General features: G+C 43.5%; 1 protein-coding gene across 1 annotated transcript in view; it reads right to left on the bottom strand.

The window, feature by feature from the left end:
• The window catches only part of APMAP (adipocyte plasma membrane associated protein), a 37,223-nt gene extending 19,244 nt beyond the window's left edge, over window positions 1–17,979 (bottom strand). Inside the window, exons 1-3 of the mRNA XM_004687126.2 lie at window positions 17,870–17,979; window positions 6,097–6,213; window positions 918–1,033 (exon numbers count right to left, since the gene is read on the bottom strand). Of these exons, the coding sequence (XP_004687183.1) occupies window positions 918–1,033; window positions 6,097–6,213; window positions 17,870–17,961 (325 nt within the window). The 5' untranslated portion in view covers window positions 17,962–17,979. The remainder of the gene's footprint in view (window positions 1–917; window positions 1,034–6,096; window positions 6,214–17,869) is intronic.
• Between the last annotated feature and the right edge of the window lie 1,751 nt (window positions 17,980–19,730).

Below are 19,730 nucleotides of genomic sequence, written 5' to 3'. Positions count from 1 at the left end.
AAAAAAAAAAAAAGAAAGAAAAAGAAATATGAGGTCCTATTCAGAAGAGGGAACTAGCTACCCCTCTCAAAACAAGTGACTTTTCTAGCAAAATAAACAATTACAGAAATGCACCAATCTTTGTATCAGTCAGAAAGCAGGGACTGAGAGAGAAGCCGGTCAACACCACAGAGAAGCAGCTCTGACCTGCCTTCCCATCAAGAAAGAATCTCCCCAGACACATGTGTCCATACCCATTTCAGGGGGAAAATACTGCACTTTGGAATGGTAAGCAGCATGCCAAGTTAAGGTGTTCAAATATTCTTACACCATTTTCAGGAACCCTAACATTAACTGTTCTCAGGAATCTTTTGACCACTGAGCTTACATTTTTATTCTACCAGACAGAAAATGCCTGGTTGCATGAGGGTAGGGACTCATCTCGAAACTATATTCTCGCTCTTAGGTTTGGCCTAAACTGAAGCAAAGGTTCTCTTAAATTTAGTCACCAAAGTGAGTTTTAAAAGAAAATTGCAAGTGAGAGTTATTCATATTCTTTTCAAAACTGACATCAAAAGTGAAATCTATACAATGACAAACGGCACTAATAAACAATGTCATGTCAAGTAATACTAACTAACTTTGATAAATGAACTAAGCATCAATGTCCGCATTTCCTTTTTCCTTCATTTTAATGGGACCAATACTTTCAAGAGAATAAAACGCATCATACAGATGAATTTGAAATTACCAATATTAACATGGCTGACCATGCAGAAACCCAAGACACTTCCACAGAGATGTCTGCTCCAAAAGCACAGAGGTCCATAGCTAAGAAAGAGGTCCCACCCCCAGGAGGAGAGTGCCACTGTGCTGCTTCAACAAGTCAGTCTCAAAGGGACCCCAGTCAGACTCTGCAGTTCCAGGGGTTTACTTACCCCCAATATTTGCTATGGACTCTGGGCCAATAAGTTGATTTTCAAATAGCCTTTTCGCCTGTCGTAACTTCGTATTTGGTTGCAGAACACCAAGCAAGAGAGGGGGTTCTTTGAAGCTGTAAGATAATGCAATTACAGGAATTTGTCTATGAAAGTACAAGGAAGTGTTTACTAAGGACCTACAAAATGCATAACTCCCCATTCTTTGACAAAGGCGGCATATTCCAATGACATTCTTAGTTGCCAGAAACACAAAAACTTAGGAAAAAATTGTCTAGCTATCAGGAAAAGTCATAATACGAAATAAAAATATAAATATGGCTATTGCTTTTTCCACCTGCAAGAACTTTGGTAACCAGCTAACTATCCTGGGGCCTCTGTCCACCCAAACCTCAACAGCTGCCCAAAGCCTTGCGGCAGATCAGACTGCTTCACTCAGATTCACAAGCCCTAACTTCCATTTTCCCAGCTGCTGGACCCTAAAGCTGTGATGGAAGGATGCCCTGTCAACATGTCATAACCAACAGCAATGTTTCATTCTTTGTAGAGAGGGCAGAAAGAAAGAGAAAAGCCTGTCCAAGGACAGGCACTACCATCCCATGGTAGCCCTGATGCATTCTGTATCCCATTATCACTCTCAAGGCCCACCCAACCTTCTTTCTGAGATCAGCAGCCATGAGGCCTGAATTCCTGTGCCGCAGACATGGCTCCTATGTACACAAGATTCTTCCCCCAGTTCCTCAGCAAATCCTGATAATGCCACCTCCAAAATACAAACATCTCTGACCACCTTCTCCCCATGTTCTCTCCTCCCACATTGGCCCAGGTCATCTTTTCTACCCTCCTTCCTCGCTGTCACAACAACCCATATGAATCTTTGGCTATAAAGTCACAACACAGCAGCCGTCTACTCAAAGTCCTGCCAGAGTCAAAGTGCCTCTGTGGTTTTTAGCTGTCCATAGTCTGTCCTGTCCCTATCACTTCCTCTCCCCAGTTCACACTGTCCTCCACATCCTGTCAGTAATGACCATGTAAGCCATTTTCCATGGAAAGTCCACTTTTCCTACCTGCTCAGTGAGGCCTCTTTTGACCACCCACCTTAATATTTAACGGCACCCTCAAATGCCCAACTCCCTAGTCCACTCTCTTTCCTAGAGCACTGATAGGTTTCCATTTCTCTGTAGTGTTTACTGCCTATGTCCACTAGAACACATGATCCATGAGATCAGGGATGTATTTCAATGGTTTCTGCTGCTATATCCCAGGTATCTAGCACAAAGGAGGTTCCTGATGAAGAACAGAAGCAAGGAGGAGGATATCTCCCAATTCCCTCCGTACCTTGCCTTCTAGCAAGGTTGTTTCTTAGACAGCCCTAGAGAATAGAACTACAGGGAGAGTTGTTGGTTAAGGACACATGGGCTGTGTCTGGTGGCCGAGGAATTAAGTTTCAGCACTGTCATCAACACTACCTGAGTTCAATCCCCGGCCAGGGAGGTGACCCACATGGCACAGCAGATCACTCCTGTCTCACCTGTTGCTCCCTTCAGCAGTGTTATTTCAGTAGATCTGCCCGTTCTGCTCCCCACTGTTTCCGGTGAATCCTCTCTTCCCCCCAAACACCACCCTTCCCACCACCCCCGCCCCACACACACACACACACTTCTGGCCTATACCCCAGTTTTTCAAAGGAAAACCTCTCTCTCCTGCCATCCCCCAATCTGACCAAGCACTTTTCTCCTTGCAGTTCTTTCTCAGGCAGCAGCTGCTCAGGACACAATGCCATCCATATCCCTCATCTTCATTCTGTGCCCTGTTTTCCAGTTTTGGCTTTAAAACAACAACAACAACAAACCTTGGGTTAATTAAAGCATGATCATTCCAGAGGAAGAGAATGAAACTGCAACCTGCATGCTTTGGTGAAAAGAATATAGCGACATACCTGGGTTCAAATTCTAGTTGTGGGAACATCCCACCTCCCAAAGTATGTGTACAGGCTGAGCAAAACAGGTAAATGCATTCCTCCCGGTGATATAGGAAGCACCCCTATCATCAGCCACCCCTCCTAGTTCTCTACACATAGGAGGCCTCAGCAAAGTTTAGAATAAAACTAAATACTGATTTGGTACAATGTCCCTGCCCACAAGAAAGCATATATGAGAAAATGCAAAGGATGTGCAACCAAAATCTGTGTTGCACAGCCAGTCAGGCCTTCGGACTCTTTGGTAAAAACTGACTCTATTAGCTAAGCCCTGTTAGTACCTGCCAGCTTGAGCTGTGCCATTTAGGGTTAGTTTCCAATTTTACCCTATTTTTCCTCATGTTTCGACCTCATCAGGATCACTCATTAATCTTCCTTCTGAGTTTAAATTTCGGAATGTCCCTGTTGATCTTGTCAGCTATAAATCTGATGAGTGTGTCTGGCACAATGTCTGTGGCCAGGACACAGTCTTGTGGCGCACACTGACTCACTAGCAGTAGTTTCAGTCCACATCCCACAACCACCCTGTATAAGGACTTGATTTCCATCCAGAAAGGTATAAAAAGATTATTTTTCACAAAAAGATAGGAATGTTTCTAGTCATTTATTTATCAGCTAATGTAAAATTTAAAAGGAAATATAGTCATGTTTTGGAAAGATTTTGTTACAATGACTTTAAGGCTCATAGAATAGCTATTCTTCTAGCAGCTAAAAGTTATGACAGTACTATCAAAAGTATTCATTTTACTACCAGGCTAAAAATTTGAAAGTTAAAAATAATAAAAATAAAACAGCAATATGCTCTATGGTATAAAAAGTAAATAGATGCACACAAATTAAAACTCTGGTAAGATCCATGGACACTTGTAGAGAAGAAAAAACAGTGTCCCACACACTCTGAACTCCCAGTGGAGGGAGAGACCAGAACTCCTGGGGGGCAGATCTCAGAAATTATTAGGAAAAGTCATCGGCAATGTGGACCTCTGATACCAAATGCAGAAGGCCCTCTGCAGCTGAGAACCACTGCCCAATACCTGCTTTGCTGTGCCCAGGCCAACCATATTGGACCCCACTTAACAGTGCTGCCTTTCTGCTCACAGCTCTCTCCATACATGTCAAATGTATCCTCTGGCCAACATCCCCTGGAAAGTAGATGTCACCTATGTTATGTTTCTGAGAGTCCTCTAACCCCCTAAACGAGGAATACATGGTCTCTTCACATGGCAGATTTTTGGCCAAACCCTATAGCTTTCTAGGTGCCTTTATACGCTAAGAACTGAAACCAATTACATAATAATGCAATCTGGAAGGGTTTCTACCCCTCTCTTCCTCCTGCCACATTCTGTCCTCACTGTGATTTCCTGGGGACTTAGAAATGAGTTCTAACTCTCAAGGAGGTGGCTAAGCACCCTGGAGGCAGACTCCCCAAAGCACTTCCATCATCTGAGCTCCTGCCCTGTTGGCTGCCCTGGTCCCCTACACCACGCTCCTTGCCCCTTGCTCCTAACTCAGATGTGTCTGAGGTGGTGCAGAAGCTAGTGGCTCTGCTTTTCTGTCACTGCCAATACAGCACAACTTGCCCAGAAAGTTGCTCTTTGCTCTTTTTGTTCTGAACAGAGTTTTAGAAAAGGCTTTTTGTTGTTGTCATTAGCATGTTTCCCAAACCTTAGTTCATTTCTGTTCTTTAACTCTCTGCCAGTCTTGTTTTTGTTCTGCATTTAAGACCCACCCTTTCAATTTGACCATGTCATTCCCTAAATCTGAAACCAGGAGAGAGCCCTGTCTACCATGCTGGTTTCATTGGGTCTCTCCTTTCTTCTTTCCTCATCAGACTCATCTACTCCACAGACCGAATTCACTGCAAAACTTCAAGCCCCTCTCGGGTCCTGTTTCCTTTCAGTTTCTAGTCAGAAGTACATACTGATCTTTTTTCTGAATTTCTTCACTCTTTCCACACATAGAATCACTTTCACTGAGATCAAAGGTTTGCAGTCACTGAAGCCCTATTTCTCCCTGTACAACACAGGAACTCCACCTCCACCTGCTCCCTCTGCCGTCCTCCGCCTTTCCAAAGCCTCAGTCCAGGTTTTGGATTCCCAGCTGTAGACCCAGATCACATGCCCACTTTGCCAAATAAAGTAACCAGAACGGCTCAAATCAGTTTCTATTTGGAGTCACATCCTACTCGTGTTCATTAGCAAGATAGCCCCCATCCCAACAACCCAAAGTGTTCTTGACCCCAGGTCAGGCAGAAGACACATGCAAGGGCCTACTGACACAATAGGAATTACAGAGCCAACACTCATGTGAGTCTCCAGTGCTTGGGTCTTCACCATTCTCAATCTTACGTGAATGTGAGCTAACTGTATACACATACCTTGCATACATTATGTCTCTCAAAACTGTGGCTTCTACCTTTGTATCAAACTGAATATTTAACCCTGCATACATTTTTTAATGTATGAGTTAAATCTAATATAAACCCTTAATTTTAATCATGAAACACCATCATTCAGTTATATATATTATAAACAGACATGATTCTCATGTGACATTTTTAAAGCCTTACAAGGACTAACTCACTTAAAATAAATGTCAGACAGTTTCACCCACCTGGCCAGTTTTAAGGAGACCTAGCAGCTTACTGAACCATTGTGACAACCCACTTACACCAGCACAATGTCGACATCAAATCATCATACCAATAAGGGTCTGGCTCTGTACTATCATAACTACAAAAGTGAATCTACTTCAAGGGAACCCAAGATGTATGCTATTTTTTTTTTTCCAACTTATAATGGACTACGTTACTCATAGATCCTCCTGAAGAAAGACAACTTAGGAGAAACAAAATGCTAATTACAAGGCTTTTTTTAACCTTCATTTTTATAACCTTTTGTCATTTGTAATGAATTCAGTTATTGCTAATATAGTTCTCTTATTTGGGTTCTTCATTTTTGTCTATGTTTTGAACAATGTTGTTCTTCAAAACAACAATACTGTTTTTGAAACAACAGCAGGGACAATAACATAAACACACTCTGTAACATCTACTTCAACATATAACCAGCACTAAAGAAATCATAAGCCTCTCGTTCTTATCATAACTTACCTTCCATACTAGATTGCTTTAATGACTCAAGAAATGACTTCAACTTATATTTTGTCAAGCAGTCCCTCCCAATTGCTGGGACAGCTCACCTGAGAGGCTGTGGGTCTATGGGGGAATCCACCAGCATCATGGCTCCAAGCAGGGGAACGGCAAGGGAAACAGCCAACATCAAGAAAGTCATCCGGAAAACTCTGCCACTAAAGGAGCTGTCAGAAATAAAACAGAGCAAGGCAATCAGCAGAGGCTCAGGAGATGACAAGCCTACAGGTCTTACAGCCCTTCACCAGGAACAGGGTATGCCACCCAGTCTACCCAGCAGGAGGTCCCGACCTGCGTGGCTTGTGATTAAACTTTAACTCTGGTCACTAGGATTGGCAAACGTGCCTTTGTTCTTTCTTTTTAACCATCCAGCTGTGTGAAACACTCTTATCAAGTTATTTTCCAGATAGTATTAAATAGGCTGTATCTTGCATCCTCCAGCAGAATTTTTAAAAAGGCAAACCCAAAGAACTGATGAACACAAAATGTGATAGCTGAAAAGAGATACGATGAGGTTAAGGAGATGCACTCATCTGCAGAGGACACAGGTAACCTCAGAAGCCATGCTTCCTGGCACATGAATTCAAAGCAGCAACACAGAACTGTGTGTCCTAACAGTTTCACATTTTGTGGATAAGAGAGAGAGAGAGAAATTCATGAAGCAAATGGAAGTGAATAATTTCCTAAGTGCCCAATTCTTCAATCATTTTGCAGGTCACACCTTTAAGAATATAAAAAGGAATCCTAGCTTTTCCACCTAATAGATTCTGAAAAGAAATTGACACTTATAAAGCAAGTATAAAATTACAACTCCAAAATGGTCACTTCTACAGCCTTAGGAAAGCTGAAATTTGTCTTAGGAATCATGAGTGAAGTCTTTGGACAAACGACCAATAATGACTAAAATCTCTCTTACACCTCCCTTGCAAACATTACTCATCTGGCAAGCAAGGGAGCACACAGCCTCCTGCTGCTACATAAACTTCACAGGAACTTTATGCTAACATTAAGTGTCTTCAAATTCACTAAACTCTTGACACCAAGATTAAACTTAAAGCCAATAAAATCATAAGCGCCTAAGGCAAAGAATCTCCTATCAGAAAAAAAATGATTTCAAAAAATCAAGACACATTTAATAAAAGCAAACTTAAAGGCAATGTTTTGACTTTTAACAGGACAGTCCTCTGCTTTATACAGTCTTCTGTACAAACCTGCTTCAGGTATAATATTGAAATGTAGGGGTCAGGATGCCAGTCCTAACTTTCCCAATAACTAATCAAGTCCGTTCAGGTGAGTTCTTCACCCCAAAGTCCATGGGTCCCCATTGTGAAACAGGGCATGAGGCAGAGTAACCTCAGTGTCACAACCAGTTTTGTTGTTGTTTTTTTTAAAGATTTATTTATTTGTGCAGACAGAACTGGGGTACAGGCCAGAGGCTCACGGGTGGCAAGAGGCTTCACCAGAGACAGAGTGGAGAGCAACAACAGGCAGATCAACGGAGTACACTGCTGAGGGGAGCAGCGGGCGGGTCAGGAGAGGTCTACGGCACCATGTGGTCACCTCGGGGCAGGCGGGAATCGAACTCATGCGGAAGTGGCTTAAGCTTCTTAGTGCTGTGCTTTAACCCGCTGCGCCACCAGGGAGGGCCCCAAACAGTTCTTTACAGTCAGAGTTTGTTAAAGGAGTAAAGCAGAAAAGAAATCACTGGAGTGCAAAGAAGTGAAAGGCCAAAGAAAGAGACAAGGGGGGCAAGAGACAAGCGAGGCTTTCATAGAGTGCCACCCTGCAGACATTTTGGATAGCACAGCCGAGGACAATTTTAATTCTGCCCGCAATTTTGAATGGCCAGGTAACAGATTCTCCCCTCAGGCCTCCTTCTGGTACCTTGATAGGATACCTGTTTATCACCTCTGAACCACAGAACTAAAGGATAATATACTTGTGTTGTTGAAACACTAAATGTGTAGTCATTTCTCATGGCAGCCACAGAAAATGAAGCTTTCTAACTAATTGTGTGACTTGAAGTGGGGTACTGCTATAAACAAATACCAAAAAATATGAAAGTAGCTTTGGAATTGAGCTGCAGGAACAGGATAGATAAATCTGAGAGACAGAAAAAGATTTAGTTGAATGTTAAACAGAAATCCAGTGTTAAAGACTCTGCTAGAAGGGCTCAGAAGGGAGTGAGACCATAGTAAAGAAAGCATGTATTCTCTGAGAGAACACCAAATCCTTAGGAACAGACAGTTTACAAACCTGCTGACACTGAAGATGCTGCTGGTGAGGTTTCAGAGGGTTAATGTTAATGGAATCTGGAGGAAAATGTTAATGGGCAGAAGCTTGGCTGAATTGTGCCCTGCGGTTATGTGAAAAGAAGAACTTCTAAGTGGTGATGTGTGGCTGAGAATATTTCCAGAGTCAAAGATGAGCAAAATGGCCAGCACAGCCTACACAACTTACCACTGCTTTTTTCCCTTTGACATCTCCCCTTTGTGAAGGGGAACCCTAAAACTGTGTCTGTTTTCCTTCTAATAATGAACCTTACCCTAAGTTTCTTATCTTCATTTATATTAGGTTCAAAATCCACCAGCTGCCCCAAGTCAGGTAAAAAGCAAGTCATCAGTCTTTACCCCTTGTGGTAACTGGAAAAGGAGTAGGTGTAGTTGTCACAAACCCAAACCAAATGCCACAGGCAGGGTCAGAAGAGGCCAAGAGAACAAAGGTTGTTGGCAGAGGACAGGCAGCCAGCAACAGAAAAGTCAGGCCATTCCCTCCAAAGCCACACAACCTTCTAAAGCAACTGTCTGTTCCAGTCAAGGGTACAGAATACATTACACAGAAATGTACTTATAGCACAGGTCAGCTATGCTCCCAACAAGACAGCAAGCTGATGCAATCTGAGGGCCTGCAGCAGAGGAAGGAGAAAGGGCCAAGAACAAGTAACACTAAAAACAATGAAAATAAGAGTATGCCATGTAATGTACTTTTTGTGGGTAATGAGATAGATTATTCGTCACTCTGCTTTACAAGTCAGGGAAGTGGGCTGAGAAGGGAAGATCAAAGAGTGTTTGACTCAAAGATCAGGTTTGACTCAAAGCCTGTGGTCACCATTAGCAACACTGCCTGTCAAAGACAAGTGGACAGGTATAGAAAGCCAGGACCTAGGGTCCTCAGTCAGGTCTGAAAAAAAATCTCTGCAAATATTAATGGTGATTTGCATATTTGGATATTTCCTACAAATGGGATCATACAATTCATGAATGGCTTTTGTCACTCAGCATATTTCAAGTTTCACCCAAGTTGAAATATAATTAGTAATTTATTCCTTTTGTGGCTATATAACATTCCACTGAATGCATATACCACTCATTTACCCACTCATCTGCAGATGGACATTTGGGTGGGTGGTGGAAATAGGAAGTGATTGCTTAATCGGTACAAGGTGTTGTTATAGGGTGATGAAAAGCTTTGAAAATGGAAACAGTATTTGCCCAAGACTAAGCATCACTGAACTGTACACTTTAAGATAATTAATTTTATATAACTTTCACCTGTGAACAGTAATATTCAGAAACTCTATGTAAATGAGATGGGAAAGCTATAGAGCTCCTTCAAGCTGCAGGACCCAACAAGCTTTGTATGTCCCACAGGAAGTGTCAACATTTCAATCCTGCCCAGCAGAACTTAGAGAGGCCGCCAGTTATAAAAGGGGGTTGTTAACCCCTTGGAATGTACATTCCAATCTTCCTCTCTTCTTTTGTTCCTGAATAAACCTGTTTTGATGTCAGAAAAACTGATGCTTATAATTGAGGTCAACATACCTCAATTAAAAAAAATTAACATGGCCCTCCCTGGTGGCGCAGCGGGTTAAAGCACAGCACTGAGAAGCTAAAGCCACTTCCGCATGAGTTCGATTCCCGCCTGCCCCGGAGGTGCCCACATTGTGTGGCAGACCTCTCCTGACCCGCCCGCTGCTCCCCTCAGCAGTGTACTTCGTCGATCTGCCTGTTCTGTTCCCCACTCTGTCTCTGGTGAAGCCTCTCGCCGCCCCTGAGCCTCTGGCCTGTACCCCAGTTCTGTATGCACAAATAAATAAATCTTTAAAAAAAAAAAAATTAACAGGGATGGAAATCTAGATTGTGATTACAATTTCATTGTGTTTATTGATGCACAATTCTAGAATACACTAAAAATAATTGAATTAAACATTTTAAATAAGTATGTTATATAAATTAAGTATCATAAAGTTGTTTTTTAAAAAAAATTAACAACTCGATTTGGTGATGGGAAACCCGCGGGAATTACAATCGGGATGGAAAAAAAAATGTGCAAAATGATGTAAAAATAAACTTTTGTAATAAAAAAAAAATTAATAACTCAACTGTGCTAACTGCCACTCCAGAGAAGAGACTGGGCCACTCTAACTCAAGTGATTTTAAGTGACCTAAAGTCAACACAAGGGGAAAAAATGTATCTGTAAAGTAACACAGATCTGTTTACCAGTGCAAAGAAGAATGACTTTGGTTCTTTGGTTCTTCTACAAGTAGAAACCCAAAGAGAGACAAAGGCTAAGCGCATGGTGAAGATGGGTGGCTTTCAGCCATGAGTGCTGGCCACAGGACTTGGCACAAGTCATCTCAATCAGCCCAAAGGGAAGTCTCTGTCCTTAAAGGAGCCTGAGGTAACCCAGTGAAAGAGTACGCTCTTGCAAGAAGCTACATGATGCAATCTTTCATAAAAATGTTAACACTGAAAAAAATAGGTATTCTTCCTTTTCCTGGAAGAAATTTTATGATTCTACATAAAATAGGCTATTTTATCTTGGGCTCATACTGCTAATTCCTCTGCCACACTGTAGCTTGAATATTTAAGCTAATTTTAAATATCTTAATTTGGTAACATGATTCTGTGCTTGTGACACCCTGGTTGCCCCTTCACACAATAGTAAAAGACCCAATTATCTCCAAAACTAAAAGTCCAGCCAGGACCAAAAGCAACCACACCGACAGCTCGAAAGGCAAAAGTCAGCGGGATGGCCTTCGCCCCACGTGGCCCATCTCTGCTGCTAGAGATCTAGCTAAAACCCTTCATAATCAGAAAACAAAAACTAGAGAAGAATTTGAGGCCACCCAATCCAGTGCTCCCAAATGTGGCTGGCCCCAGATCTTCTACAACAGAAAACCCAGACAGCTTTCAACAAGACAGGGAGATTCTGACCAAGCAAGTTCAGACTGAGCCTGGGAACCTTTTCCTTTATGCACCCCAGTTGTTCCTGTGTGAGCTACTGGATACCACCAACTTTATCCAATTTCCTCTCCAGTAAAAGAAGTTCCTCAACACCCCTCTGGCCAATCATCTTCCAGTTTCTAGTGGAAAGTTCTACGGTCAACTTTTAGAAACAGCTAACTCAAGAGCAGTGCTGTCCAATTAAAACTTTCTGCAATGACAGAAAGACACATGTGGCCACGGAGTGTGTACGATGTTCTTCGAATGTTTATCTGCCCTGGGATTATTTCTTTACTGCTAGGTGGGATCTAGTAGGCCAACCAATGCCAAACCCCAATCTGTATCATGTCCAGTTATTTTTAAATAGTCCAAACAACCATTTAGCCATTTAGAGCCTGGTTCCTTTGCATACTATGTAAAATTTCTCACGACAGCTGTTACCGACTGATAATGTAACAGGGTGGTCCCCAGGACAAAGGGAGGTTCCAGGTTTCCTTCCCACCCAAGGGAGGTGGGAAGGGAGGAGAAGCAGCTGGAGAGAAGACTGGAGAGGAAAGAAGGTGGGTGGAGAGCCAGTAGGAGACCTAAAGGAGGAGAGACGCGTGAAGAAGCTCTGCTGGTTTCTTGGTCCTGGACTGGGGGAAACAGATGTGGGTGAGAGACCCGTGGGAAGGTTAACCATGCCGGTGTTTATATTGATTTTGATGTTCTTTTCCTCCCAGACTTGTCTGACTGTTTCTGACTCTCTTTGATGGCTCCCTGCCACAGACATTTTGTGTCTGGCTTTCAGACCTTCCTTTGGGCCTATCCTCTTTGGCTGGTCATTTATCCACAACAGGATGGATAAGTTTGTGTGCTTGATTAGGAAATTATATTCTTTTTCTTTTCTGTATTGTACACTAATTGTATTAAAGTTCTTTTCATTAAAGGTCTTACATATTTTGTCTTAATGTGGCAAACCTATTTAATGCAGGCAGGCTGGGGGTTCTAGCTGCCCCCTTCCTGTCCTGTAACAATAAGATGGGACCTCTCCCCAGTCACAGCTACCCTTGGAGATCTCTGACCCCAGACACAGAGCTTCTCTCCTCTCCCCACTGCCCCTCAATCCCTCCACTTCTGCATGGTGGTGCCCTCCCCTTCTGTGCAAGGCACCCCCATTGCAAAACTGTCCAAAGTTACCCAATAAAATTTCTGCTGTATGTAATTGCTACCTCACCATCATCTTTTCCCTTGATCAGTTCCCAAATCCCTCAAATACCCTACATACTGCAAATAAGAAAATGAATTTTAAAATTTTAGTTCATTTTGATTAATTTAAATATAAATAGTTATGTGTATATGTACTGTAAATACATGTATATCTACCATCATTCACAAGCATTTAACAATCACCTACATGTACCATGTAACTGTAAATAAAGTTTCTAATCCTTTAGTTTCTAATCCTCTAGTTTCTTATCCTAGTAAAAATAAGCAAATTCTAGATGGTGACAAGAATAATGAAGAACAAGACAGTAGGGTCAGGGACTAGTCAACCAAAGGGATGGCTACACACAGGGTCAAAGCAGTTAACCTCTGAACTAAGACTTCAGTGAAAGTAGGAGAAATCAAATCTTGGGGCAGAATACAGGTACAGAAACCAAGAGGACTCAGCAAGTACTTAGCATTGAGTAGAAGATTACATGCTTTGAGAATTAACATTAAGCCCCCATTCCAAGCTTTAACAACAGAGGTGGAATGATAGAAAACAGGAAGACTGAGGAAGAAAAAGTTAATACAGGCCAGTCCAAAACCAGAGCAAGACCCCACAGAACCCTGAGGGCCAGGGAAACCCCTGTGTGCACGGTTTGTGTCCACCAAAGCTGGAGCAGCATTTTCCCAACCTTCTGACTCAGGGAACCTTGATCACTTAGGTTATCTCACACATATTCTGAGAAAATGCCTCCCCCTGACAGGGTGGAGGTCTCCCTGACAGCAGCAAACCGATGCTCTCCTGGACAGCCCTCCCTAAAACTAATGCCTGAGATCACCTACCCACAGTTCTCTCTTCTCCACGGGCAGCCCCAGTCCTGCAGCCCAGTCCTACAGTCTATTACATAGGGATCCTCAGATGTGGGGCTTGCAGAACACTCGCATACCTGGTTGTTGTAGTGTTTATCAGCTTTTATCATAAATGGAATAGCTAGAACTCAATGCAAAGTTCTCGTATAAACTATAAACCATCATTCCACAAAACAGCTCAGTTTTGAAAACTGAAAAATAAGGGGACTTCACATAAAAAATCTAGATTTTCAGCTTCCACTAAAAAAGCATGATGTGCCATAGGAACCCAAAGCTGCAGAGAGACTATTCTCCTCTCCTCCCAGACCCACCCTGGCTGCACACAGTCCCATATCCAGATGTATGTGCTTATTAGAACACAGAAGGGCTCACTTCATGGTGGGGAGGCTCCTTGGGGGCATTGGAGTTTCTGACCATCAGGTGCAGAATGCTGGAGGACAGCAGGGTTTGAGCCAATGCTTTGGGCACCCCTGCACTAATTTCAGCCCAAGATTCATTCACTGCTGGTCCTGCAAACACACAGTCAACTATAATTCTGCATCTTCTCCGCATCTGTCCCCTGACTCTGCACACCTGCATTATGCTACCTAAGTAAAGCAGACTCCCCAGCACTACCACTCTCCTTCCCAATCTATACTGACATATACAGGAAGTCTGGCAACTTCCTTTTCAGCTGCAACCTCAACCTGGGAAGTCAACCTGCTTTCCCCAGTCTCTAGGAAACCCTGAAGCAATTCTCACCTCATGAGGACATCTGTGCCCTGAAATTTCTCTCAAGGTAAGTGAGCAATCATGGTGACACAACAAAATTGGACAACTACTGTTGGCTCAGCCACCACTTACAAAACCTTCTAATTTCACCAGCCAAATCTGAAGAGTTGCCTAACCCTTTCTGTACACAGGAAATCAGGATCTCCAGTCATGGACTGAATAAATTGAATAATATATCTTTCAAGGCTTCCCTTATTCTGTTTAACCTTATTCAGTCACAACTAAAGTCTGACTGACAGGGGCTTCCCTGATGGCACAGGCGTTAAAGTCTCAGCACTATCAAGCTATCAGCAGCCACTGTGGCGTGAGTTTGCTATTCAGCCAGAGAGCTGACCCACATGACACAGCAGACCTCCTTGGCTCCTCCGCTGCTCCCCTCAGTAGTATATTTCAGCAAATCTGCCTGGTGTACTCCCCACTCTCTCTCTGGTGCATCCTCACACTCCCCATACCTCTGGCTTACAGACTAGTTCTTATATGTATAAATATATAAAAATAAATCTTTAAAAAAATAAATAAAATTTGACTAACAAATTCCATGTCATCAGAAACGACCTGTTGATGTTTATGGAAAACTGTGAATCCCAAGTCCTAGGTACAAGGTGACCCCTAGAACCTGAGGTAGTCAAACAGCAATAAGTACAGTCTCTTTAAGTGACAGTAATTGGAATTTATTGGTTTTTCACATTCCTTTAGACTAAGCCTCCTTCATTTTAACATAGAAAATAAAAAAGATACAAATTGAAAGAATCATTTGAGAACACACACCCAAAATATGAATCAAGAAGAAACCTCCAAAATCCTGATTCCTCATGAATTTATAAAAGTCCTATCTGTCTTTCCACACTACCTCCCTTCTCTTCACTTTTAAAAAGGAAAATGGGCTAAGTAGAGAAATTTAATTTGCCTAATATTCTTTAGAAGTTTGTTGTAAACAGCTTTTAAATTTTCAACATATTCACTCTTCACTCCTAAAAGTTATAGATGGACATTAAACAGCTGTTCCCTCATTTCAAACAGAATTATATTCTAAAAGAGAATAAAACGTTTCAGTATTTCAATTATTCTGTCAATAAAGTTTCTCAATCATTTGGGGAAATTGATGCCAAATAGTAATTACAGGCTTGCACTAGTATATTCAAGTGCTTAGCTCATCTGTTCAGCTCTGAATAAAAGGATTAAAAGTCCAAATTTCCCATTATAGCTCAAATACAGAAATTCAAGAGCTTTGGCATAAAACCTTCTTACAAAGCATAATTTTTAAAATGTGCTTCTCAATCACTGTCCAGCTGCCAATTCTAACCTTCACTCATTTTAATTTCTCTTTTGACTCCATCACTCTATAACTTTATATAAAAAGCACTTCATTCAAATATACATCAATGACCCACCTTTCAAGCCAAGAGTGAGGAGACAACCCAGGGCATCATTAGGTGTCCCTTCCACTAAAAGTTAATTGAACATCTTTTTCAAAGCTCTCTTTATTCTGTTCAGCACAATTTAGATTATTTTATAGTTGTTACTGTTCTATTTCCTTCAGATTCCTTCACTTCACCCACAAAACACAATGGAAAGCCTGCCTTACGTGTAGCTCAACTTTTATGATAATCAAGACAACTAGATAAACTACTAGAAATGACTACAAGAGATGGAAAATGTTAGATAATGGCATGAGAAAATTAAGAAAAATAACTACAGGATTTTAATAATAAAAGTAGAAAAGGTGGGGGGTTCAGGGGCAGGACAAGAACTCACTTTGAAAGAGACCATTACAGATACATAGAAAAGGAATCAAACAAAAACAAATAAGATTAAGAGTGAAACACAGGAAAATAATACCAGTGTGCATGTCTAGGAATGTCAAGAAAATATTTTAAATATAGTGTAAAAGATAACTGAAAACCGCCAGAAGCAGAGGACATCAAATATACCTCCTTAAAGAAATCCCTACAGAGAAACTGTAAGACATTGGCATTAACTCTGCCCCCTGCCTTGGGGCAGGAGTCTTAGAGGAGCACAGTTGGGCCTGGGGCCCAGTCAACAAGTGCCCTCACGGGCCATAAGCCCTGCTTTTCAACACACTGCACTTCATGACAAACTCAGGGCCAGCTGGTCTTTCATTTCTTGTATAAAAATACAGGTAATGGGCCCTCCCTGCAGGTTAAAGCACAGCACTAAGATGCTAAAGCCACTTCAGCAGAAGTTCGAACCCCACCCACCCCAGAGGTGATCCACACGGCCTGGCAGACCTCTCCTGACCGCCTGCTGCTCCCCTCAGCAGTGTACTTCGTAGATCTGCCTGTTCTGCTCCCCACTCTGTCTCTGGTGAATCCTCTCGCCGGCTGCCCCTACACCTCTGATCTGTACAACAGTTCTGTATGCATAAGTAAATAAATCTTAAAAAAAAAAAAATACAGGTAGAAAAGCTGTGTTTTCATGGTTTCTGTAGCAAAGCACTCCCAGTCGTCGCCTGTCTGTTCTGAAAGGCTCCTCAGTCATCGGCAGATATCCACAGTCAATTGGATGACCCACCAATTTGTTCCATTGCACCCAAAGCTAGCACTGAAAGTCCACATCCTTGGGAACTGTGTGTACAAGACAAACCAGGGTGGAAGGTCACCCTGCATTCAGGATTTTATATGGGCGGATTTTATATAGGAGCCTACTCCTGACCTTTCCACTGGCAAGGAGTCAGATATTACCAATCACCATTCTACAGACTAACCTCTGACAGATACATCTCCTTTCACCTTGTTCTTCTTATTACCAACAATGAATGAATAAATTCTGTCAGTCCAGTATGTCCAGTATGTACTACACCGGTTGGCATATCAATAAATATTCAATATGTCTGTCAACATATAAGTCAGTTAGTTTCACAACTTTGAGCCTGGTTTTTATGGGAACTCTTGGTTCTCAAACAGAAAAAAAAATTTAAAAGTATGAGATTCAGGGCACAAATTTTTAATTCAGGGCACAAAGAAAAGTTTCAGTTTTTTAGATTTAAATAGATGTTTAACTTACGCTTTGCTTTTTAGGTAACAAAACATAGCACACTGGAATTCTGAAAGGTTGAGAGAAGTGGCAAATCCCAAAATCTGCTTTCTTTTATTAGATATCAACGAGCTGCCCGTGCCTCTCAGTCCCTATTAGGAAATATCTGCTAGGCTGAATTCCCGCCAAAAGTGCCTAACAAAGCCACTCTGTGCTCTGCTCCTTTCCCGAAAACCAAGGTGAAAACTGCTCAGGCAGAGAGAGGTGGGACAGGTGCATAAAAGCAGGCAGAGGCCAGTTCGCTGGACCGGCAGGCGCAACTCGAACATCTTTCCGGACCTCCCTTCAGGAAAGTAGCAGCGGGAGACCGGGTAGACCCAAAGCCAAGGCCCGGAGGCTGTCCCCCGCAGGTCAGGTGAGCCAGCAGCAGGGCAGTGCGAGCTGAGAGGGCGCGAAGGCTCTGAACAGGGCGGGAGTAAGGAGGGGTAGGGGTGGGCAGGCGCGGCGCGGCGCGAGGTGCTCTGGGACCCCGAGACCCGGGCACCAAAGCTGCCACTGGACGCGGGGTGCAACCCACAGCTGGAGGGTCTGGCAGGTGCAGTGCCAGGGGCCAGTCGTTTTTGTAAATCTGGCGGTGGAGAATGAATGAGACGGCGCCGGCAGCGCGCTCGGCATTGCCTGCATTGTAGACACCCAGTCACTTGTTACAGCCGCGGCTGGGCATGGAGGTCGACACCTCCGCTGCGGCCCCGGTCCGCGGGCCCGGCCTACCTGCCGTCCTTCGCCTCCAGGGCCGGCCCATCGTCCGTGACCACCTGCGGCCTCGGGGGCCGGCGGTGCCGCAGCCCGTCCGCCTCGCTCATGCTCGGAGTGCCCCGGCCGCCCCCGGCCCACCGCTCCTAAAGAACAGCACCGCCCCCGGCCCCGCCTCCTTCCCGGCGCGAGCGGAAGTGACGCCAGGTCCCGCCCCCGGGCTCGGGTCGTCGCGCCCACATATTCGTGTAGGGTTTAATGCAGCCATTGCGCCGGGCGCTTCCCCGGACTGGACCGGGCGGGTTTGGGGCCTGCAAAGGCCTAGTTCCGGGCTCGCCCTGCCGGCCCCTCCACCTACCTTCAAGAGTCAAAGTGCTTGACCAAGGCGCGGCCCTTGATGTCTCTCCGGAGGGTAACGCGGCCCAAGAAGTGACCCCGGTTCCTAGAGGCAGGGTAAAAACGAGTTCATGTTCTTGGCGACTCGGAGGGCAATAGCCCTCTCCTGAAAATTGTATGACCTTCGCGATCGGATCCGCTTAGAGGGGAAATTCGGTCTAAAAAATGCCCCTTTGGAAAGGCCACCTGTTGAGTATTAAATGTTTTGGTGACACTTTCAACAGTTGTGTGATGAAGCTTACTCTGAGGGGGAAAGGGGGATTATGAATAGGAGCTATCGTTAATTTGTCCACTGAGGACGAATCAGGCTGTAATTGTGAAGAAAAGTTTTATTTGACAGTAAGAATCATGATTTCCATCCACAATCAAGGGCCTGTTTCACCTGTGTATTCCCCAGGATGAGGGGTTAGGGGAGTTCTCTGAAAGATGGAACGCAGTCTTGGGGTTAACTTTTAGGTCATTTTTTGAACTTTCAAATTTGTTGATGGGAGTTTTCATACAGAAAGCTAAGTGTGGATTCTTTTGTAACACTGGGCAAATGGCATTCACTTATCTTTGCAGTCATCAATAAGAGATTAGTGAGTGGATTTTCTGTAGGGACTGATTAGGAGATGAGTCAGGCTGTTTACTTTTCACATAAAAATCCAATTAGAAGGAAGATGAGGCCTGTTTGATCCAAAAGTGGCCCCACAGTTATAATAAAGTCATAAGAAAGTGAAGCTGGTGTGTGCTGTTAACATGATTAGAGCTGGCTGCTGACACTGTAATACTTTTCACCCTGATAACCCTTAGCCTCTTGTCCCATGAAGCCGTAAAAAGAAATTCGTAGATAAACCCTCAAAATAAGGGGAGAGAAGCAAACTTTGTTCAAGATTTATAAATAAAGATTTATTTAGAGGAAAAGAACAAAAGCAGAGACTCCAAGGCAGCAATGCCAACTAGGGGCAAAAGTTGCCAGATGGACCTGTATCTAGGGGAGATTTAAACCTTTTTCTCTATTTGAAAATGGTGTCACCCCACTTTGCGATTGGCTCTCCCTCCTAGTGGCTATCGTCCTCTAGGCAGATGTGCTCATTTCCCCAGCTCTTAAAGTTTCTCCTTTTACTTCTCCTATCCAAGGTCTCTTAAACTTCACTGTCCCCATTAACCTTAAAGTTCAGCTTTAAAAGTTACTGTCCCCGGGCCTTCCCTAGTGGTGCAGTGGGTTAAAGCACAGCACTATGAAGCTATCTGCAATTTGATTCCCAGCCCCTTAAGGAGGTGACCCACATGGTGTGGCAGACCTCTCCTGACCTGCCCGCTGCTCCCCTCAACAGTGTTCTTCATTGATCTGCCTGTTCTGCTCCCCAGCTCTCTGGTGAATTCTCACACACACACCCCCCCACACCTCTGGCCTATACCCCAGCTCTTGTGTGCATAAATAAATAAATCTTTTTTAAAAAAGAAAGTTAACTGCCCCCACTAGCCCTCCTGAGTTTCTGAC

This window comes from Condylura cristata, unplaced genomic scaffold (genome assembly GCF_000260355.1).
Source record: "Condylura cristata isolate star-nosed mole 26May11 unplaced genomic scaffold, ConCri1.0 scaffold00022, whole genome shotgun sequence".
Lineage (NCBI taxonomy): Eukaryota > Metazoa > Chordata > Mammalia > Eulipotyphla > Talpidae > Condylura > Condylura cristata.
This window is presented reverse-complemented; position numbering and strand designations above follow the sequence as displayed.